Source organism: Filicampus tigris, chromosome 1, assembly GCF_054856515.1.
Source record: "Filicampus tigris isolate MCC_2025a chromosome 1, RoL_Ftig_1.0, whole genome shotgun sequence".
NCBI lineage: Eukaryota > Metazoa > Chordata > Actinopteri > Syngnathiformes > Syngnathidae > Filicampus > Filicampus tigris.
Window position 1 is genome coordinate 1,219,982 of NC_141217.1, and position 22,519 is coordinate 1,242,500.

At 43.2% G+C, this 22,519-nt stretch overlaps 1 protein-coding gene across 1 annotated transcript in view; it reads left to right on the plus strand.

Annotated features, from left to right (window-relative positions):
* Window positions 1-1,880: 1,880 nt before the first annotated feature.
* The window catches only part of LOC147152437 (uncharacterized), a 23,485-nt gene continuing 2,846 nt past the window's right edge, over window positions 1,881-22,519 (plus strand). The window contains exons 1-7 of the mRNA XM_086043727.1: window positions 1,881-2,076; window positions 2,653-2,819; window positions 5,092-5,202; window positions 5,310-5,580; window positions 5,885-6,101; window positions 6,384-6,443; window positions 19,611-20,066. Of these exons, the coding sequence (XP_085899853.1) occupies window positions 6,427-6,443; window positions 19,611-20,066 (473 nt within the window). The 5' untranslated portion in view covers window positions 1,881-2,076; window positions 2,653-2,819; window positions 5,092-5,202; ... (1 more) ...; window positions 5,885-6,101; window positions 6,384-6,426. The remainder of the gene's footprint in view (window positions 2,077-2,652; window positions 2,820-5,091; window positions 5,203-5,309; window positions 5,581-5,884; window positions 6,102-6,383; window positions 6,444-19,610; window positions 20,067-22,519) is intronic.

A 22,519-nucleotide genomic window follows, 5' to 3' on the forward strand; every position in this document is an offset into this window, starting at 1 on the left:
TTAAAATGTTAAGAGAACATTTAATTGCCATTTGTTATTGATGTTTGAAATGTAATTTGCACTGGTGAATACTTTTACTTATTTCCCCGTTTGAAATCTAAAAGTTCAGTGAACATTTATTTGTCAGTGATATGTCATGTTTCAAATGGACCAAAAGACATGCTTAAGAATCTTGACATTTCGATTAAAAAGACAGAAACAAAAGGAAGACTGGTGTGCTAAAATGGGCTTGGATTTATTGGTGTTCCAAGAATGTCCAAGAAAAAAGGATGTCAGGCTAAATTTCATGAAACCATGACTGTCTAGGGCAGGTCTCATCAACGTGGTGCCCACAGTAGTCCCCAAAGACCACTTCTGTAGCCAGCGGGCCTCTTAAAGTAGCGCACCTTTTTTGTTGTTGTTACTGTCCCGCTCCCGCACTGACAGTGCTAAACATGGTTTGTAACAGAAACAATCTGGAATCATTTTTTGGGACATTGCCAGAGTCTTTGAAAATGCGTGTGTGCTTACTTCACATCCGCTGGCATTCTTCTTGTTTTACTACTCCTACCAGAAAAATATTGCCAAAAAAGTCAAAAAGCCATCGATGCTGGCTGAAAAGAAATCTGTGCTGGTATTGCTGTCAAGAATGCCTTGTTGTATTGTTGGAACCTTTTCAGCCGAATGTTGGTTGAACTTTTTATTGTAGACCTTCTGGGGCGCTGAATCATTGAGGTACCGCTGTAATCATTGTGAGGCTGGGTGAGACTACTTCTAGCATGGCTGTGGTCCATTCTGCCCCTTTTTCTTGTCAGCCTTACTGCAATGGCCCGCTGTCCCAATCCGTTTGTCACAGACTGGTTTCTTTCATCGATTTGCTGTTTGTGCTTCCGCATGGTAGTAGTCACGAGGCAAGACGTGCTGAGCAACCTTTCCAGACTGAGGCTGTCTTTTGGAATTCTGGAAAGTGGGCGACAGAGAGGAGGGTGCTGTGGAAACAATCGCAATGGACAACTGTCATGCATGGCTGCCTCCCCTCCACATACAATGGAAATGGGGGACCAGCCAGTGGTGGCTTTCTTTTCTCTCCCCTCCTTTCCAGCGACACTTCTGGCCCTTACAATGGGCCTTTTGTACCCTCCCCATTTTTTGCCAACATTTAACCCTTTCAGCCCTTTTTTTTTTTTTTGGACTCCACTCAGATATAAAACCTAGCTGAAATAGCGGCTTTTCATTCACCATCATGCGCTTCTGTTTTTCACACTGAGTTTTTGCTCTGTCTCTAACAGTATGCTAGACCCTGTGGGTGATGGTGTGGGGATGCTTTTTAATAAATGATTTCTGTTCATATCCCGCCGCAACCACCCCGCTCCTGTCACATGATCTAACTCTGGCTTCCCTAACGCCAATGTGCATTACGATGCATATTGCTCTCCCTCAAATGGCATTGGTCTTATATGTTGTTTGTAGTTGTATTCATAGCTTTACAATATTTTTAATTTTTCATGGACGGCATAACTCTTGGGCTTGCATTTAACATGCCCTCAATTCAAAAAGTATTTGTTTTTCTCAGCCTTGGAGGTAAAGTGGGGCGTGTAAAGACTCTAAGGAATCTTAAAATGAAATCTACAGGGAGCCAGAGAGGTCACAATTGAGCTCCAGTTAGGAGGTGAGCAGCAGTATTTTCGACCTACTAGAAGACTGGTTGACTCCAAAATAAAGTATATTATTGTAATCCATCTGAGATGTAACGAAGGCATTGTAAGTGCTGATCTGAAAGGAGTGGCTTTACTTTAGCCAGCTGCCTACGATAAAAAAAGAAAAAAGCTGGATGTCGTGGTCCGTGTTCGCTGTTGCTGTGTTGCGCCGCAGTTCTTGCTTCTCCCCTTCCTTCTCTGTGCAGTGCTGGAGGGTGGCAGTATGGTGAGATTAACTCTGCAGCAGAGACTCACACACTCACCTGAACTGCATCAGACTAATTAGATATTTAACCAGCTTCTCCACTTACTCCTGTGCCAGATGATTCCTTGACCTCCATGCTCCTTGCTGTTGAATCCCTCCGTCCACGCGCTCCAGCTCTTGAGTTGACAACTCCTGGTGAACTTAGTTACTCCCTTTTGTTGTTTGAATGTATTTCCCTAAGCAAGGTGATTCTCAGTTGCTATTTTGTCTTCCTGGGTGATTTTTAGTTGCTACTTTGTTTTCCTGAATATATATTAGTTTTCCCTACTTTTGAACGCAGTGATTTTGTGTTGTTACTTTGTGCCAAAATAAATTTAACCTTTTTTGGATTACTGCTCTCTGCCTCCTGGGTCCTGGCCTTTTAATTACCTTACGGCACGTAACAGAATCAGCCGGCCAAAGTACAGAGTGACCCAGCAGAGACTGAGCATTTCAAGCTATACTGTACATTTGTAAATAGTTAATGAGATCCTTGTCATTTTCACAGGACCAGCTGATGTAGCAGTTGTTGGAGAGACTTCTGTACAAACTGCAGTCAGCCTTAAATCAGCAGCTGTTGAATTTGGATTTTTTTGAGTTCCTGAGTCATCATGAGCTTATTTTGTTTGACTCATTCTCTGGACAGATAGGCGATTTATCAGATCACAGAAGCCTTGAGACATCTCTATCATGTTGTTCAGAGGGAAATCAGAGAAACCTCTATGCCTACAGTCGAACAACAGACAGAAGTTGGATCTGGTGGTCATCCCAAAATTGAAGTGAAGAAGGAAAAACTACTGTGTTTGTTGGACACACATCTTCCAGTTTCCTGCATTGCTAAATGCCTTGGTGTCTCAAGGGGAACAATTTTCAGGAGGATGCAAGAATTTGGCTTGTCTGTAAGTGGACAATACAGCACAATGACTGAAGAAGAGCTTGACAACATAATCTCAGTTGTTAAACATCAGATACAATACAATTTTATTTATATAGCGCATTTCATAACAGCTACAGCTGTAACAAAGCACTTTACAAACAATACAATAAATAGAACAAAACAATAAAAGGCTGTGATACATGTATTAATAAATACAGACATGAATAATATATAAATTAAATATAAATAATGAAGCCAATAAATTGACATAAAACACTATATACAATTGAAACCGGAAAAGAGCCGAAAATTTCAGGTCTGATCAAAAGCCAGAGAAAAGAAATGTGTCTTCAACTGGGTTTTAAACATGGACACAGAGGGGGCTTGCCTAACAACCAATGGGAGGTCATTCCAGAGGGAAGGACCAGCAGTTGAAAAGGCTCGATCCCCTCTGAGGGTCCTCGGCACCTCAAGCAGCGCCTGCGCCGCAGACCTGAGGCTGTGGGAAGGTGCGTAGTAATGGAGGAGCTCAGAGAGGTACGCCGGGGCCAGGCCATTTAATGATTTATAGACAAATAAGAGAATCTTAAATTGAACCCTAAATGTCAGATGCCAAATGCTGGCTATAGAATGGTCCAAGCTCGTTTAGTTTCAATGGGCATACGTGTACAGTGGTGTAGAATGATGGCGTCCATGCACCGTGTTGATGCTGCAGGCATCTTCACGCGGATAGCAGAGCTCGGATGCGTTATGTGAAGAAGTTATTCTGTGCGCGGCCCTCCCTCCTTGGTCCTCATTGACACAAATTATAAACTCGTAAGGTAATGTAAAGTAAATTGTTATTGCAAATCACTACAATTATTCCACTTTCCACATGTAACCCCCTATCCTTTCCCCCCATGTATAATATTGTGATATTTGGTGGAGTTGATGGTTACTCAAGGAAGGTAGTATTATAAGGGATATGTTCTGAGTTTCATCATTTTGCTGAAAGTTTTAAAAGTGCGTAAAAGGTGGGTAACACTGCATCGGAATGCAATTTACATAGATGTAAGCGATTAAACTTAATTTTTTTTGTGTGATTTAAACAGATTAGGAATGGTGATTCCCAATTCACACAAGAATATGAAAAGGGTAATGCTTAATATTTTCCCTGCAAAAATTGGTTAGTAGTTCATATGTGGCTGCTATTACTTGAATATTTCAGAGATTTGTGGGAAATTTTGAACTCTGAAGAAAGGGTAACTGTGGATCCTTAAAATGTATTGAATTTAAAAATAAGGCTTTTTATGCCATTAAAATGTCTTAAGGTAACACGTAAGTAAGGATAAGAAGGATATTTATTGTAAATGGCCTCAAATCTCAAAATAAATGAACATTTTAATAAAATAATTTTCAGAATGACCTGTAATATCGTGCAACCTTGGAAGCTGTTAGGGTTACCAACAAAACACTGATGTGATTTTATTTATGACTTTATAAGGCAAATGCACGTCCTTATTTTATGTACTGTAGCAATTTAGAACAACGTGGGACATTGAGAAATTTGTCTTAGATTTAATTTCAAATGGAATTTGAAAAGTCTTCACTTTAACTTGCCTTTAACTGTAGAAACTCTGCACAATAATTAGATAGCATTGTAGATGCACTAGTGGTATGTCACAAGGAAATTAGATTTTTTTTATTGTTTGACTTACCCCTAGTGAGAATAAGTGCTACAGAAAATGGATTGATGAACATTTCGGACTCTCCCATTAGTCATTATTAAGTAAACACTGAGAGCTCCAAGGCTAGTCATTTAAGTCTCCTTCACAACCCTAAGGTTTATGTACAATTTACCGTCATACATTACAGATCTTGTACTTGGATGTTGGGACAAACAACAGATCAACTGCTTTCTCGTTCTTTCTGAGCACAATCCAGCATCATGGCTTACCATCACGGTAATATACATTGCCACAAAGCAATTACTGATTAATTTTGTAAGAACAGTCCGCTGATAGTGTAGTGGTACACACGCCTGAGTTGTGTGCGGGCAGCGTGGGATCGATTCCCGCTCAGTGACAGTGTCTATGTGTGCCCTGCGACTGGCTGGCGACCAGTTCGGGGTGTAATCTGCCTTCGCCCATTGACGGCTGGGATAGGCTCCAGCAACTCCCCGCGACCCTATATAGGATAAGCGGTTTAGAAGATGACATGACATGACATTTTGTAATAACTTAAAAGTAGATATTTTCAGCAAGATGTGTTAAGTTAAAAAATATCTTTGGCAAATGTTTTTTTTTTTCCTATAGGGTAAGAGCAGATCAGGGTGTTGAGAATCTAGACATGGCACATTTCATGTTTTCCACAAGAGGAACAGGGAGGGCAAGCTTTATTTCTGGGAAGAGCGTTCACAACCAGAGGTTAGGTTTTTTTTTTTACGTTGCTGATTAGAATGTTGTAGCAGCATAATTGTTCAGTGTAATGTATTGTTTTTCAGTTTATAAACCGAAGTAAACCTTTATTGCAGAATAGAGTGACTTTGGAGAGATGTCTGGGCAGCAGTCACGAGCAAATATGATGATGTTCTTCACTCTCTGGAAGAAGATGGACAACTGGACATCTCTGATGTGGTTCACCTTTTTAGTGTGCACTTCATCTTTGTGCCTCGACTTCATGCAGACCTTGAGTCTTTTCTCAGAGGATGGAACAATCATCCACTGTGGACTGGGGGATGTCTCAGTCCTGATCAGCTGTGGTGTATGGGACACTTTCAGGATCTTGATGGAGAGAGGCTTGAGGTACACTATTGGAGTGTAAACTACCGGTACATGTTAAGACAAAAAGGTCATATTTAAAATAAATAAATATTTAGGTGGGAGATTACAAAACAGCAGACTTAAATGGTTTCACTTAAGAGATTTTTTTTAAAAGTCTGATTTAATCAGGTTATATCTTTTGGAAATGGGCAAATCTAAAAGAGCTACAGACAGTATGGTGATATAGTAGAATTTCATTTAGAGACAATACATCAGTGTTTTACATGTTTTTATTTGTAAAACAATTAACACACAAAATAGTGACTTTAATTTTTAACTATCGTAGGAACTCCAAAATCCAGAGATTGACTGCGAGAGTGCCTTAGTGCAAATGGAAGACACGAACAGTGCAATTGTGGTTCCTGAAATACTGTGCCCACTGGAGGATGACACCCTGCTACAACTTCAGAGAACAGTTAACCCTTTGGAACATTCTGAGTCCCATGGCCGTAACCTGTACATGCAGGTCTTGCATTTTTTGGCAAACCAACAATAACATTCAGGTAAGAACATGTGAACAAACTGCTGTTTGTTTCTACAACCAAGCAGCAAGTTTACTGTAGAACAAGCAAAGATACGTTACACTCTATGAAATCCCCCACCATAACATATGGCCTCACTCAGAATTTTTCTGAAGTCTGTAAAAGTGCTAAGATGCTGTACTAGAAAGGTCACAGTCTAGGTGCACGCACTCACAGTCGGGTAGCAAATTGTGTGATCTCCAACCCGATCTGAGCAGTTGTGGTCGAACTTGCATATTATGTTGAAATGTCTTTTCTCTGCAGGGAGGATGGGGATGTAGGATTGGCCTGTCATCCACTGCAGGACATGTTGGACGGACAGAGGTGCCATCTCACCCGCTGTATTGTTTTTCTTCTCATCTATAAGGTTTCAAATAATCAAAGTGTAATGAAAGAAAAAGTTCAAACAAGTTCTCTTCTCAGTGCTCCTGTTTCAACGCCTGACTCTCCAATATGTACTACCTTAAGGGCACTGGCAGGAGATGCTTTATTGAAGAGGAGAAACTTATGTGCACAACAAGAACTCAATGCAAAAAAAAATTAATGCATGTAAAAAAAAGATAAGATAAGATAAGAAGATAAGAATGCCTTTATTGATCCCACAGTGGGGAAATTTTCATTGTTACAGCAGCAAAGATATAGGTCACACAGGGGCGGCGGCATAATGTGGCCATTAATGTATAACATTGACGGCAAACATTTAGGATCAAACCTATGTAAATATACGCAGTAACATGTGTATATACACATGTATATACACACCAACCTACATCTACATAAAAAATATGAGGAACACTCATTTCGGCCTGTACATAGTACAGAGGAAAAAATACTCTAAGTAAGTGACAGTGCTGAAGTGCTGTAGTGAAATGTAAGGAACAGCATTGGATAAAAATAAAACTAGACTAACAGTAGTGGGGAATATTGGGTATTGCACGGTATGAGCTCAGGTGCAGGACTGCACAATTGCACTAATGTCCGCCAGTTTGTAGTGACTACACAATGTTCTTGTTAAAGAGTCTGACAGCAGCAGGCAAGAAGGAACGGCGGAATCTCTCCTTTGCACAGCGAGGGTGTAACAGTCTGTCACTGAAGGTGCTGTGGAGTGCTGTTAGGGTGCCCTGGAGGGGGTGGTCCGGGTTGCCTAGCATTGATGACAGCTTGGCCAACATCCTCCTGTCCCCCACCGAGTCCACGGAGTCCAGGGAGCAGCCCAGGACAGAGCCGGCCCTCCTGACCAGTTTGTCCAGCCGCTTCTTGTCCCGGGCCGAGACGCCGCCTGCCCAGGTGACCACTCCCTGGAAGATGACCGATGCAACCACCGAGTCATAAAAGTTCCTGAGGAGTGTCCCCTGAACCCCAAAAGACCTCAGTCTCCTGACAAAAAACACCTTGTGCGTGCGTGTGGACGGTTTTGTACACGCAAAACACATTTCGGAACGTACAAAACGTTTTTTTGTACACGGTATTTCACATTCTATACACGCGAAACACTTTTATACATGGTATTTCACATTACATACACACAAAACACATTTTTGTACGCGGTATTTTATATTACGCTTGCATAATTGTGGCACCGATTTAATTTAACGCCATAGCAGTCAGGTCCAACTAAACAAGACACACATACTAGTGTTGGGTCGTTCGCGAACGATTCATTCAAAAAGAACGACTCTTTTCAGTGAACGTGACTGAATGGATCACTTCCTGAAGTGATTCGTTCTTTTCTCAGTTCATTTGAGCTCAGCCATGCGCATGTTGTTAATCTTCGCGATCGACCAATCAGCAGTCAATCAGATGTAAGCGGGATTTACTGAACATACTGCCACGCTATAGGAGTGTCAAATACAGAACCATAGGCAATGCAGCCCCTAAACAGCACAGATACACCAGAAGGAATAGCATAAAAAACTACAGCAACCTGTTTAGGGGTCACCGGTATCTGGAAGCGTTGAAGAAATTCCTGATAAGTAAATAAAACTCCTCTATCATTAAACAATTGACTCACTCAAATAACATTATGCTCAAACCACTTCTCAAAAAATATGGACGATTCACTGAGTGAACGTGTCGCTGCAGGAATCAGTGATGTCATTTCCCGTTCACCAATGATTCGGTGAGTGAACATATCGCTGCGGGAATCAGTGATGTCATTTCCCATTCACCAACGATTCGGTGAGTGAACGTGTCGCTGCCATTTCTCGTTCACGCGAACGAGAACTCCATCCGTGCAGTCAGTGAGTGAACTGAGTTTTGCTATGACTGATTCGCGATTCGCCAAGGAAGGAACCACTCACCAACACCACTCCTTTCGTGCTCGCGGGTACAAGCTTTCTTTGGCATCCGTTTCTCCAAGCTAACGGCTAATGCTAAGCCCATCCAAGTACCGGGGGCAAGCGCATGAAAACAAATAAGAGTTCTGACAAACTTAAAGTCCCTCGCCAGATTGTGATGAGGCACCCCGGTCTGCAGCAGCTGGGAGATGACGTTGTTGTGGACATGGGACAACTTTATTTGAAAACATTTATTACAATACACATATGTGCACTTAAATATTACTATCCTCTCTGTCTACTGCAACTATAATGTGGTGCGATCTTCATAATATTGGTTTGCCATTAAATTGTGTTTTTATTTCAAATCTTTTTTGGTGCTCGAGTGTTTAATTAATTCTTGTTTTTATTTCAGCGTAACAGAACATTTAACCAGACATGTAGTCATCCGCTTCATTTAACAAGCCTGCACTTTGTAACACGTGAAAACAAAAATACACCGGCCGCGTGACAGCCGTGTGTTATGTCCTCCAAAATAACAAATGTTTATATGTGTAGGCATAGTGTCTACTGCGATTATTGTTGTTGGTAATATTTATCACTGTTATTATAACCACGATTATAATGGTTATGATAATGGTTTTAAATATTTGAGTGTTTTTTGTGTGTGTTTTTTTTTTTTTTTTGAAAGTCCGGTGCATTATCACCAAACACGAATACGACTATTGCCTGACGTGATTACAGTACATCAATGCATAGGTGCATAGGTTTTTGTTAGCAACGATAATCCAAATGCACCAATATATATATATATATATATATATATATATATATATATATATATATATATATATATATATATATATATATATATATATATATATATATATATATATATATATATATATATATATATATATATATATATATATATATATATATATATATATATATATATATAGGACGGGGTGGATTTTCCCCCCGGAAAAAAAAAATATATATATATATTATATATTTTATATATTATATATAATATTATATATAATTATATATATATAATTATATATATATATATATAATTATATATATATATATATATATATATATATATATAATTTTTTTTTTTTTTCCGGGGGGAAAATCCACCCCATCCCTGCCGGGGGTGGGGGTGGGGGTATGCGGGGCTGAATGATTCGGTGAACAATTCTTTTGAACGATTCTTTTTGATGAACTGATTCTAATGATTCAGTTCACTTAAAAGAACTGTTATGCCCATCACTAACACATACGGCTAAGGATGGGAATCAAAAGCCGGTTCTTTTTGAGAACCGTTTCATATTCTTTATTCGAGTTGTGCAGAAGACTAAAAACACGTTCACAAAGTTGTAAACCCGATTTAATAACAGCACTGCAAAGTACTTGCTCTAAATTGTCGTATAGCGAAGGTGACTGCCATGTGTAGCACTCAACGTGAAATTAACATTAGAATTTAGCGTGGGGGGCGTGGCCTGGATGGGGAAGGAGTAGGACGCGTGTCTCGCTGCTACTGAGCTAGTGACCATATATTTATACATTTAAACTTGTTAAACTATGTTCTACCTCCGTGATAAATGTGAGGACATGGAGAGTAGGATGCGGAGAAACAATATTCGCCTCATTGGTGTGCCGGAGGGATCGGAGGGCACACAGCCAACTGATTTCATGGTGCGGCTGCTGCAGGAGCTTCTCGGCCTTGCAGGCACTCTACTGATGGGGATCATCTGTTATTATAATTCGCATATGTTTTCTTTTCTGTTGTTTGGTCATTCGGTTGCCGGTTTGATGACACTCGCTAATATATGTTATGATGGATGGTCGCATTGTCATCAATCAATCAATCAATCACATTTTATTTATATAGCACTTTTCATACATAAAAATGCAACTCAAAGTGCTTTAAAACATTCAAAGCAAAACATAGAATTATCTTCAATCAAAAGACAAGATAAATTATTTAAAAGTTGTTGAAAGCCAAACTAAAAAGGTGTGTCTTGAGCTTCCTCTTAAAAATATCAACAGTCTCTGCAGACCTGACATCCTCTGGCAGGCTATTCCAAAGGTGAGGACCAAAATGGCTGAATGCAGCCTCGCCATGCATTTTGGTCCTCACCCTTGGAATAAATAAAAGGCCGGCGCCAGAGGACCTCAGGATCCGCGAGGGCTGGTATGATAAAAGCAAATCAGATAAATAAGATGGCCCAAGACCATTAACACATTTATAAACTAATAAAAGTACTTTAAAATCGATCCTGAAACACACAGGGAGCCAATGCAGCAATTTCAAAACTGGCGTAATGTGCTCCCGCCCTCTGGTTCTCGTCAGCACCCGAGCGGCTGAATTCTGCAGTAGTTGCAGTGGTGAAATGCTCTTTTTCGGGAGGCCAGAGAGCAGGGCATTACAGTAATCTAAACGACAGGAAATAAAGGCATGCATCAGCACTTCCGTGTTAGCCTGAGAGAGAAACGGGCGGACTCTGGCGATATTCTTAAGGTGATAAAAACCAATCTTGGTTACATTTTTAATATGAGGAATAAAACTGAGCTCAGAGTCAAAAATGACGCCAAGGTTCTTCACACAGTGTGAGGGATTGAAAATGTGTAGTTTTGGTAAAAGCTTCTCTCTCTGACCTTCGGGACCGATAACTAAAACCTCAGTCTTGTCCTGATTGAGCTGTAGGAAATTATCTGCCATCCATGACTTGATATCTAAAATGAAATTTAAAAGGGTATCAATGGGTCCTGTGTCATCAGGAGACACGGCAATATGGGTCTGAGTCATGGGTTTGTTTATTTATATATTTGGTCATCCTTGATTTTGGGATGTGAGTGAGTGTCTGACTAACTGGGCGTATGTGTGTATGTATATATATTAGTGCTGTCAAGCGATTAAAATATTTAATCGTAGTTAATCACATTTTTTCATAGTTCGTATCATAGCTCGTATTTTATTTATTGTAAAATAAAACATTGATTTTTCTGTCCAACTATTTTGTTAAATTTTAATACCCTTAACATGAATAAGATGATTGATTTTGATTGATTTTCTTATGCAAATACTTTATTAAAGAGAATTCAACCCAAACATATTTTTTTCAACAATATGTTTTATGCAGGCCCACTAGTTGAAACAAGGCATTCTGATAATTATTGTGTTTGTGGAATAAGAGTTACTCCACCTGTTTTTAGCCATCACCGGGGGCAGCCATTTTGTCTCGTCTGTCGACTGAAAATAACATCACAGTTCCTCAGGTAACAACCAATCACAGCTCACCTGTTTTCTTAAACTGAGCCATGATTGGTCGTTATTTGAGCCCTCAGGGCATCTGTGATGTCATTTTCAGTTGACAGAAGTGATAAAATGGCTGACCCCTGAGATGGGTAGATTTTGCTGCTTGACTCATATTACACAAACACAATATTAATCAGAATGCCTTGTTTCAACTAGGGGGCCTGCATAGAACATATTCTTGAAAAAAAATGTTTGGGTTGGCTTCCCTCAATTGAAAAAAAACAAGCATTGGATTCAACTCGGGCGGCACGGTGGTCGACTGGTTAGCACGTCCGCCTCACAGTTCAGAGGTCGTGGGTTCGATCCCGGCTCCGGCCTCCCTGTGTGGAGTTTGCATGTTCTCCCCGTGCCTGCGTGGGTTTTCTCCGGGCACTCCGGTTTCCTCCCACATTCCAAAAACATGCATGGTAAGTTGATTGGATACTCTAAATTGCCCCTAGGTGTGATTGTGAGTGCGGATGTTTGTCTCTGTGTGCCCTGCGATTGGCTGGCAACCAGTTCAGGGTGTCCCCCGCCTACTGCCCAAAGACAGCTGGGATAGGCTCCAGCACGCCCCGCGACCCTTGTGAGGAGAAGCGGTACAGATAATGGATGGATGTATAGATCATGGTGACCAGCAGTCTATCAATGCAGCCGCTGGTTGATATGGAAACCTTAATCACGCGATCCAAAAAATTGACGCCATCAAAAGGGGGTTGGATTAACGCAGAGAGTAACGCGCTAAATTGATAGCCCTGATATATATATATATATATATATATATATATATATATATATATATATATATATATATATATATATATATATATATATATATGTAATTTTTCTTTCTGCTAATTAGATGTGTGTATGTGCACATATACAGTACATGAATATTTTCTCATTTGCTTTTATTTTTAACCTAGGTTTAGTATGGTTTGTTCACTACAAAATTTGTGGTTACTGCTTTTTTAAGATTTTTCCATGCTTATTGGAATGCATCTCAGACATATTTTTATACTCTAATGGAGAGTTGATTACAAACAGTTTTTGTTCTTTCTATCTTTCTTTTTGATGTTAACATTTTATTGAACATGTGGTGTTTTATTCTGTTCGTCCGTGGTCATGGGCTTAGGTAGTGATAGAGTAAGAATTTATTGCTCTGGGGTCTTAGTGTACTTAGGGTTTTGCATGCACCTCGGTTTTAGGGGTGTTTCAGCATAGGGTGGTCAGTTGTAAGTGCCGTTGCCTTCCCTGTTTTGGTGTAATTTTCATGTAATTTGGATGTTTTCTCAGTACCTCATCACCTGTTTTTTCTTTTTTGGTGCTATTATTATAGTCAGCTGTGGTGCCTTATAAAAAAGCAAATAAATTGCTAGACCACAAGCGCGGTAGCCAAGTAGTGTCAAGCCAAATTCCTGAAATTCGTAGAACCTCTGGAACTTCACCTGATCCACTTGTGATCAATCAGGAATTTAAAAACTTTTACCAATCACTGTACACTTCGGAAATGGTGGCAGATATATCGGAATTTGACAATTTTTTTCATTCGATCACTCTACCATTGCTTGATACTGATCTTGCTGACAAATTAGAATGACCGATTACGGTTGAAGAGATCTCTAGAGGCACCAGTGAATATCCGGGGAACAGATGTTGAGAGAGTCTCAACTTACAAGTACCTGGGTTTTCATCTGAACAATAAACTGGACTGGAGCGACAACACAGACGAGAGTCAGGGCAGACTCTTCCTACTCAGGAGACTGAGGTCTTTTGGGGTTCAGGGGACACTCCTCAGGAACTTTTATGACTCGGTGGTTGCATCGGTCATCTTCCAGGGAGTGGTCACCTGGGCAGGCGGCGTCTCAGCCCGGGACAAGAAGCGGCTGGACAAACTGGTGAGGAGGGCCGGCTCTGTCCTGGGCTGCTCCCTGGACTCTGTGGACTCGGTAGGGGACAGGAGGATGTTGGCCAAGCTGTCATCAATGCTGGACAACCCGGACCACCCCCTCCAGGGCACCCTAACAGCACTCCACAGCTCCTTCAGTGACAGACTGTTATACCCTCGCTGTGCAAAGGAGAGATTCCGCCGTTCCTTCTTGCCTGCTGCTGTCAGACTCTTTAACAAGAACATTGTGTAGTCTCTACAAACTGGCGGACATTAGTGCAATCGTGCAGTCCTGCACCTGAGCTCATATCGTGCAATACCCAATATTACCCACTACTGTAATACCGTGCAATACTCAACATTCCCCACTACTGTTAGTCTAGTTTTATCTTTATCCAATGCTGTTCCTTACATTTCACTACAGCACAGCAGCACTGTCACTTACTGAGAGTATTTTTCCTCTGTACTATGTACAGGCTAAAATGAGTGTTCCTCATACTTTTTATGTAGATGTATGTTGGTGTGTATCTACATGTGTATATACACGTTACTGCATATATTTACATAGGTTTGATCCTGAATGTTTGCCGTCAATGGTACATTAATGGTACATACATTAATGGCTACATTATGCCGCCGTCCCTGTGTGACCTATATCTTTGCTGCTGTAACACTGAAAATTTCCCCACTGTGGGATCAATAGATGCATTCTTATCCTCTTATCTTATCTTATCTTATCTTAGAGCTGTCCATACCCTCAGTTCAGGGAGGAATCCTGGCCCAGATGACTATTCAATAGAGTTATATAAAAAGTTTCTTGCCAAAATCGCCAGCATGTGTATTGGTATGTACAACAACTCACTGGAGAAGGGATTTTCTTCAAAAAACCTTGACCCACGCTATAGTCTGCCTTATTCTTAAGAAAGACAAGGACCCCCTTAATTGCTCGTCATATCACCCAATCGGTTTACTAAATGTGGATTATAACATTTTGGCCAAGGTTTTGGCATTGCGTCTAGAGTCGGTCCTCCCTTCTATTATTTCACGGGATTTATTAGGAATAGGCATTCTTTCTTCAATTCACGCCGCTTGTTTAATGTTGTGTATAATTCACAGACTACTGGCACTTCTGAGGCATTGATCTCACTCGATGCGGAAAAGGCGTTCGATTGGGTGGCGTGGAAATTTATTTTTTACACAGTAAATTTGGTTTCGGCACCAAATTTGCATCGTGGGTAGGCTTGTCAAAAATATCGATACTTCGGTACTTACTCGATACTAAACATTTTGAACGGATATAATACTAGCGTGCGGTGGCATCGATATTACCGATACCAAACCACTGACTTCGATATCAACAGCGCTTTGTCAACGTCTGCTCCTAATCGTCTGCTGCTCCCGCACACACTGTCGAAGCCTGCCCTGTGCGCCCGCCCCTCCCTCCCTGCTCTGCGGAGTGCAGACTGCTCGTCGACTCCCTAGTTAGCCACGCACATGAGCCACAAACGAAGTACGACCGATTAAAAAAAAGTGTGCGCCCTGGGCTCCTGCAGCCGAAGCTGTGTCGTAATAGCACGGAAGCTCGCCCCCACTCAAGCTGCCGTGATCCTTTCGGTCAGCCCCTCTGCTCACTTCGTACCGGCTGGCAAGCGCGGGCCGCGGCGTCGGCTTCTCTGAGCGTGCGCCCGGCCCTTCCCACGGATCTCCCCAGCAGCCGCCGCGATGGCAGCGGTTGCCCATCGCGGGGTCGCTGATCCTGCTCCCGTCTGGCTCATTCGGCTGACGCCGAGCCATAGCGTTGCGGCTCATGACCCAAAGTCAGAATGAGATTACTAAACTGTAACTAAACGTTTCAATATCCATCGGACCTGGTAGTATCTATCCGTTTTTTTTTCTCTGCTATACCGCAGTGTGGATTCCAAACTCAGGATTGACTCTTTGGACATTCAGAAGAATATGAATGATTGAACCAGAGACATTTGCATACATGGATTGATTCAGTCTTTTGCTGAATTGTTTTGAGTTTGTACACTGTGTCACTTTTATTTTTTTGTCAACCATACATAATAATGTTTGGGTGGTGTTACTGAATAATCGATTGGTTTAAGCAACAAAACAGAAATGGTTGAGACTTAAAGGTGGACTTAACTGATTTGAACAAGATACGTGCCTTGACTGAACCTTATTCAAAACAAATGTCAGGTTACATAAATAGATTTACACATAAAATTTGAATTTATTAAAACAACAACCCGGGTTGAGAACTGTATTTTCAAAACTAAATAATAGGTTAAAGAAAAAAGAGATCGACAACCAAACTTATTAACATTTTTCGTAAACTTATGTCAATAAGTCAATTGTATTTCCCTTATATGTAAATTTTGTGTGTCATTTGTATGTCAACACATTTGAATTCAACTAAAAGAACTAGAAGAAGTTCAAGCTTGCTCTTTGGTCTGTGGTCATTCATTTGGTTTATATTATTTACTGCTACTTTTATAGTCGAACTTAGTTCTGGTCCATAGTTCTATTTAAACGGTAATCACCCCAGAAGCGTACAGAAGTGGCAAGCCAGTAGCCTGGAGTAGTGAATAAACCAAATATTTTTCCTTGACCCAGACATTCAAATTGGCCAAGCCGGAGAAAGAAAATGGAAATAGTTGATAAAGAAAATGTTAAAGCCCCAAACTCAGTTATAATGAGTGGGATCACTGACACAGACTTTGATGAAGAATTGGCTGACTTCCTCAACAGCAGAGCTGGGCACTTGACCATTTTTTGCCAGTCCGGCCGCAACCCTCCACCCTTGACCTGGGTACCCTTCCGGCCGCGACCCTCAGGCCATATTCATAAACATTGTCGGCCCCCGCCCCATTCTGCCCCCCCGACCCCCTCCCAAAAAACAAAAAAGCGTCCGTGATTGACGTCACTGCGGGAGAGATGCTAACGGCAGAGGCTTTTTAAAGATCCTTAGCTGGCTAATTTACTATTCGAATTCAAATGCGCCAGTAGTACTTACCCAACTGCGTGCTTACTTGCATTGTGAGCCCCAGGGTTGGATTTGTCGTATTACATAATTATTTGGGTCCAACAGGCGGCCAGAAGTCGCAGTCAAGTTACTTATTTATTTTGCACACTTCCCCTCCTTCCCGGCCTTCAAAATAAAAGCGTGCCTGCAAACCACTATACAATGCAGGTTTGCTATGGCGTATTTCAGGAAGTGGGGGACGCCAGAAAAAGTGCATGAACTCCACCTTGATGTGCTAGCGTCTGAATATACTCGTGGACACAAATTATTTTGAAACAAGTCGAGGGGCGTCGCTTCAAAAAGACAGCGACAACAATGCTACAACCATAAAGGGACCAAGATGACTAGACGATGCATTTAATTTTATTGCGAAAACGATCTTGAAGGTGGCGGCTAAGGGGGAATGTGGGTGAGTAGCTTGTTTAGTAATGTTTACGTTGCAGAAGCAGCAACGAGCTGCGTGGTGCATCCGTCTCCGTGTGGGGAAACTGTATGTCATCTATGTCAAAGTCAAGGCCCGCGGGCCACATCCGGCCCGCGAGAAGGTTTTCTACGGCCCCTGGGATGATATTGCTTTATTATTAGATCCGGCCCGCAGCCTGCAGCAAGCCGGTGTGGGTAGCAGATGTGATCGGGTCCTTCGTGCCTGCTGATGACGTCACGCTTTAAAATATATTGTAGCGTCTTCAAAGAGCACAGACGTAGTTTAAACTTTCACATTTTATTAGTCCAACCGGCTACTGGGGGCCGCAGCCGACGCCAATACAGAACGACAACCGTTCAGTCAAGCTCTCCTCTTTATCCTCCGCTACTCTCGCTCGCATGCCCTCCTATCAAGCGAGCCGCACGATGCATTCATTAACCTCGGAAACAACACAACTTGGCAAGACACAAATTCGACCACAACACAGATAACCCAATTCGTTACACTATTTCTGTAACATATTTCTTTGCATCTATGTTTGCCACCCCCTGGCTGTTGTTATAACGAACATTACTGCTACTTTTGCGAGGATTGTCCTCCGGTCGTCTACCTGCTGATTCAAGACTTCACGTCACTTTTCGTGGCTTTCAGAATCGGATTGTGGTGAAGTTATTCGGAGTAAAACACGCTTTATTAAGAAATACTTAATGTTAGAAAGCTCACGTTGTTTTACTATTAGTAATTGTTGGCATTTGATAAATTCATTGAGTTTCGATGTAGTACTGAGATGTCCCACACTGTGAGCAGGCATTGAACGCTCCTCGAGCGCTAAGTGTCGATAGAAGAGAGACGTGGTTTATTTTCTTTCTCCTCCTTCGACACAGCTAGCTAGTAGTTTCTTCGTGCCAGCAAACTCACTAGTTGCAGATTTCCCGTGTTTCACCACGTTTTCTGTTGTGTGTAAATGTTAAAAGGTGAGTTTAATCATTTAGGTTCGTGTCAGGTAAGTGCTGTACATAATAGCCTAGATATGTTCTCGCGAGTGATGTCACGTTGATGAACACTAGTTAGTTATTTCAGCTAGTATGCTTACTATTCTAGTGATGAAACGTGTGAATGTGTATTGTATGTACAGTATTGTTTGGCTGTTTAATTGCTTAATACAGTGTATTGTAATGTTTAGGCATATTGTTAAATAATGGATATGCATCGGATGATGTTGCTAGGTTATTCTTTGTCTGTGTTGTTGCAGACCACAGTAAATAGACGTGTCAAGTGGAATACGGGCCTGTGTTCTCTGACAGGAGCATCCACATCTATACCTTGCCACTCTAAAAAGGGTCAGCTGGAGGCATCATACCAATCATATGATCCTCTCCGTTTTACTTCCCATTATGTACGGTTCATACTTGCAGCCCGAGTCAACCAGAAAATTGTTTCCAGTTTGGCAAGAGAAACGCAAACGTTCCACAAGACGGGCAGCGGCTTCTTCTCGGGTCATAAGCGGAAGTGACGTACGAGCTGCCTCGCAAAAGTAGCTTTATTTGATACTTTATCTTATTTTTTATTTAGTAATTCCGAACATAAAAACACAACAACCAGGGGGGTGACAAACATAGAGGCAAAGAAATATATTCCAGAAATATAAAGCGTGGCATCATCAGCGGACATCATCATCATCATCTTCCAAACCGCTTATCCTATACAGGGTCGCGGGGAGTTGCTGGAGCCTATCCCAGCCGTCAATGGGCGAAGGCAGACTACACCCCGAACTGGTCGCCAGCCAGTCGCAGGGCACATCAGCGGACATTTAAAATAATTTCAATTAACATTCTATCAGTCCGGCCCTCGGCTTGTCGCAAAATTTTTTACTTGGCCCTCGGTTCATTTGACTTTGACACCCCTGCTGTATGTCATCGCAACATGTGAGAGCAACGTGCGCTCAAGCATGTTTGTATTTCCTTATCGTCACATCACGTAACCCGCGCCTCCCACCTGCAACTGGGGCATGCAATTACAAGAGGGGGCGGGGGGGTAATACCACAATCCCTATAACAGCAGTTGTCGCTGCAGACACGGGAGTAGAAAGAGGCCTAGAAAGAAGCCTTTCACCGAGTAGGCTGAGATGATTTTTGGCCGCCTCGCGAGCACGCCTCACGCATGAGGGCCGATTAGTGGTCCGGACTAAAATCAACTTCCGGCCATGCTTAGTCCAGCCATTTTTTTAAATTTGTCACCCATCACACCCCTCCGCCCCAAAAATGGGCATCCAGCCGGGCCGGAGGGTCCGACCGGTACAGCCCAGGGACGGACTGCCCAGCTCTGCTGAACAGGTATGGCCGAATAGCTCGAACACTAAAAATAGATTAACCACAGTCTCCCTACCACAAAAGTGCCATTGTGGAGTATGAGAGTGGAGCTGCCTTGACAGCGTTTGAACCCTTATTGCCCTACACACTTGAGTGAAGTCACCTACCAAATTAGAGCTCTGTCAACTGAGTATATATCAGCTGTTACAAACAGCGCAACCCACAGTTTTTTCAGTGATGGCAATTGTCTGGTCCGCAGGCAGCCAGCTGTGACCCGCACGGTTCAGAGATGGTCTGGAGAGGCCGAGGAGGCCTTAAAGGACTGCTTCAGCACAACTGTGTGGGAAGTTTTCAGCGATGCTCACGGGGAAGACATTAGTAGTCTAACGGACACTGTTACAGACTATATAAATTTCTGCATGGAGAACACCATACCCACCAGGACAGTAAGGTGTTTCTCCAACAACAAACCCTGGATCACACCAGACATAAAAGCTCTCCTGAAGGAGAAGAGGAGGGCTTTTGCGTCAGGCAACATAGAGGAGCGGAGGACTGTGCAGCGCCAGCTGAGGAGGAGGATCAGAGAGGGGAAAAGGTCCTACAGGAAGAGGATGGAGGAGCAGCTGCTGCAGAATAACGCCAGGGGAGTCTGGAGGGGCCTGAAGACCATCTCAGGCCACGGACAACCCAAGACCCGGACTGGGGGGGACCTGCTGTGGGCAAATGAGCTAAATCTCTTTTTCAATAGGTTCGATCAGATGCCTGCCTCCACTCCGTCTCTCCTGCTGCAGTCTCCACCTACTCCTCCTGCTGGGCGTGTCACCCCCTCCCCTCTTTTCTCCACAGTCTCCAGCTCCCAGCTACACCAGATAGCCACCACTCCTTCCTGTCCAGCCTTGGCCTTCACAACATCTCAGGTGAGGAACCAGCTGAAGAAGATGAAGGCGAGGAAGGCAGCGGGTCCAGATGGCATCAGCCCCCAGCTCCTCAAATCCTGCGCAGACCAGCTGTGTGGAATTGTCCAGCACATGTTCAACCTGAGCCTGAAGCTGGGCAGGGTCCCCCAGCTATGGAAAACATCCTGCCTGGTCCCGGTGCCAAAGACCCCCCACCCGAAGGAGCTCAACAGCTTCAGACCGGTGGCGCTGACGTCTCACCTGATGAAGACCCTGGAGAGACTGGTCCTTGTCCACCTGCGCCCCCTGGTGAGCTCCTCAATGGACCCACTCCAGTTCGCATACCAGCCTGGCATCAATGTGGATGATGCCATCATCTACCTCCTCCACACTTCACTCTCCCACCTGGAGAAGGCGGGGAGCACTGTGAGGATCATGTTCTTTGATTTCCCCAGTGCTTTCAACACCATCCAGCCCACCCTACTGGGAGACAAGCTGGAGCGGGCGGGGGTGGCGCACCACCTCACCACATGGATCCAGGACTACCTCACAAACCGGCCACAGTATGTGAGGACACAGGACTGTGTGTCTGACGTGCTCCTCTGCAGCACGGGGGCCCCACAGGGAACTGTCTTGGCTCCCTTCCTGTTCACCCTCTACACCTCGGACTTCAACTACAACACCCCTACCTGTCACCTGCAGAAGTTCTCTGACGACTCTGCGATTGTCGGCCTCATCACAGGCGGAGATGATCGGGAGTACAGAGAACTTACTCAGGGTTTTGTGGACTGGTGCCAGCAGAACCGCCTCCTGATCAATGCGGGGAAATCCAAAGAAATGGTGGCGGATTTCGGTAGGCGCCAGCACTCTTCACCTGCACCAGTGAACATCCGGGGAACAGATGTTGAGAGAGTCTCAACTTACAAGTACCTGGGTGTTCATCTGAACAATAAACTGGACTGGTGCGACAACACAGACGCCCTCTATAGGAAGAGTCAGAGCAGACTCTTCCTCCTCAGGAGACTGAGGTCTTTTGGGGTTCAGGGGACACTCCTCAGGAACTTTTATGACTCGGTGGTTGCATCGGTCATCTTCCAGGGAGTGGTCACCTGGGCAGGCGGCGTCTCGGCCCGGGACAAGAAGCGGCTGGACAAACTGGTCAAGAGGGCCGGCTCTGTCCTGGGCTGCTCCCTGGACTCTGTGGACTCGGTGGGGGACAGGAGGATGTTGGCCAAGCTGTCATCAATGCTGGGCAACCCGGACCACCCCCTCCAGGGCACCCTAACAGCACTCCACAGCACCTTCAGTGACAGACTGTTACACCCTCGCTGTGCAAAGGAGAGATTCCGCCGTTCCTTCTTGCCTGCTGCTGTCAGACTCTTTAACAAGAACATTGTGTAGTCTCTACAAACTGGCGGTCATTAGTGCAATTGTGCAGTCCTGCACCTGAGCTCGTATCGTGCAATACCCAATATTCCCCACTACTGTAATACCGTGCAATACTCAACATTCCCCACTACTGTTAGTCTAGTTTTATTTTTATCCAATGCTGTTCCTTACATTTCACTACAGCACTGCAGCACTGTCACTTAGAGTATTTTTTCCTCTGTACTATGTACAGGCCGAAATGAGTGTTCCTCATATTTTTTATGTAGATGTAGGTTGGTGTGTATACACATGTGTATATACACATGTTACTGCGTATATCTACATAGGTTTGATTCTAAATGTTTGCCGTCAATGTTATACATTAATGGCCACATTATGCCGCCGCCCCTGTGTGACCTATATCTTTGCTACTGTAACAATGAAAATTTCCCCACTGTGGGATCAATAAAGGCATTCTTATTCTTATTCTTATTCTTATTCTGTCACACTGTCGGGAAAAGAGCTTGAAATCCTTCCTGCTGTTAAAAGTCAAGTCCCGGAGGGGATTGTTCATGTAAACACTGAAACTCCAGGGAAGTGGGTAGTGGTTGAGTCTCCCTCTTCATCTTCCTTGCCTGGCAGTGTTGTTGTCACTAATTGTTTACTTACCCTTCCTGAAAACCACTCACAGAAGATTGGAGTTGTCCTACGAAATGAAAGTGAACATGACATATTTATTCCTGCGAAAAGTGTCATTGCAGAAATCCATGCTCTGCAAGAGGTGGTGAAAACCAAGCAGAACTCCAACTTGAAGCCGACAAAGCTCAATCTAATTTTTTCTGATACCCCAGTTCCTGCCGAGTGGGGGGAGCGAATCATACAGAAGTTGAGTGCTATGCCTGAA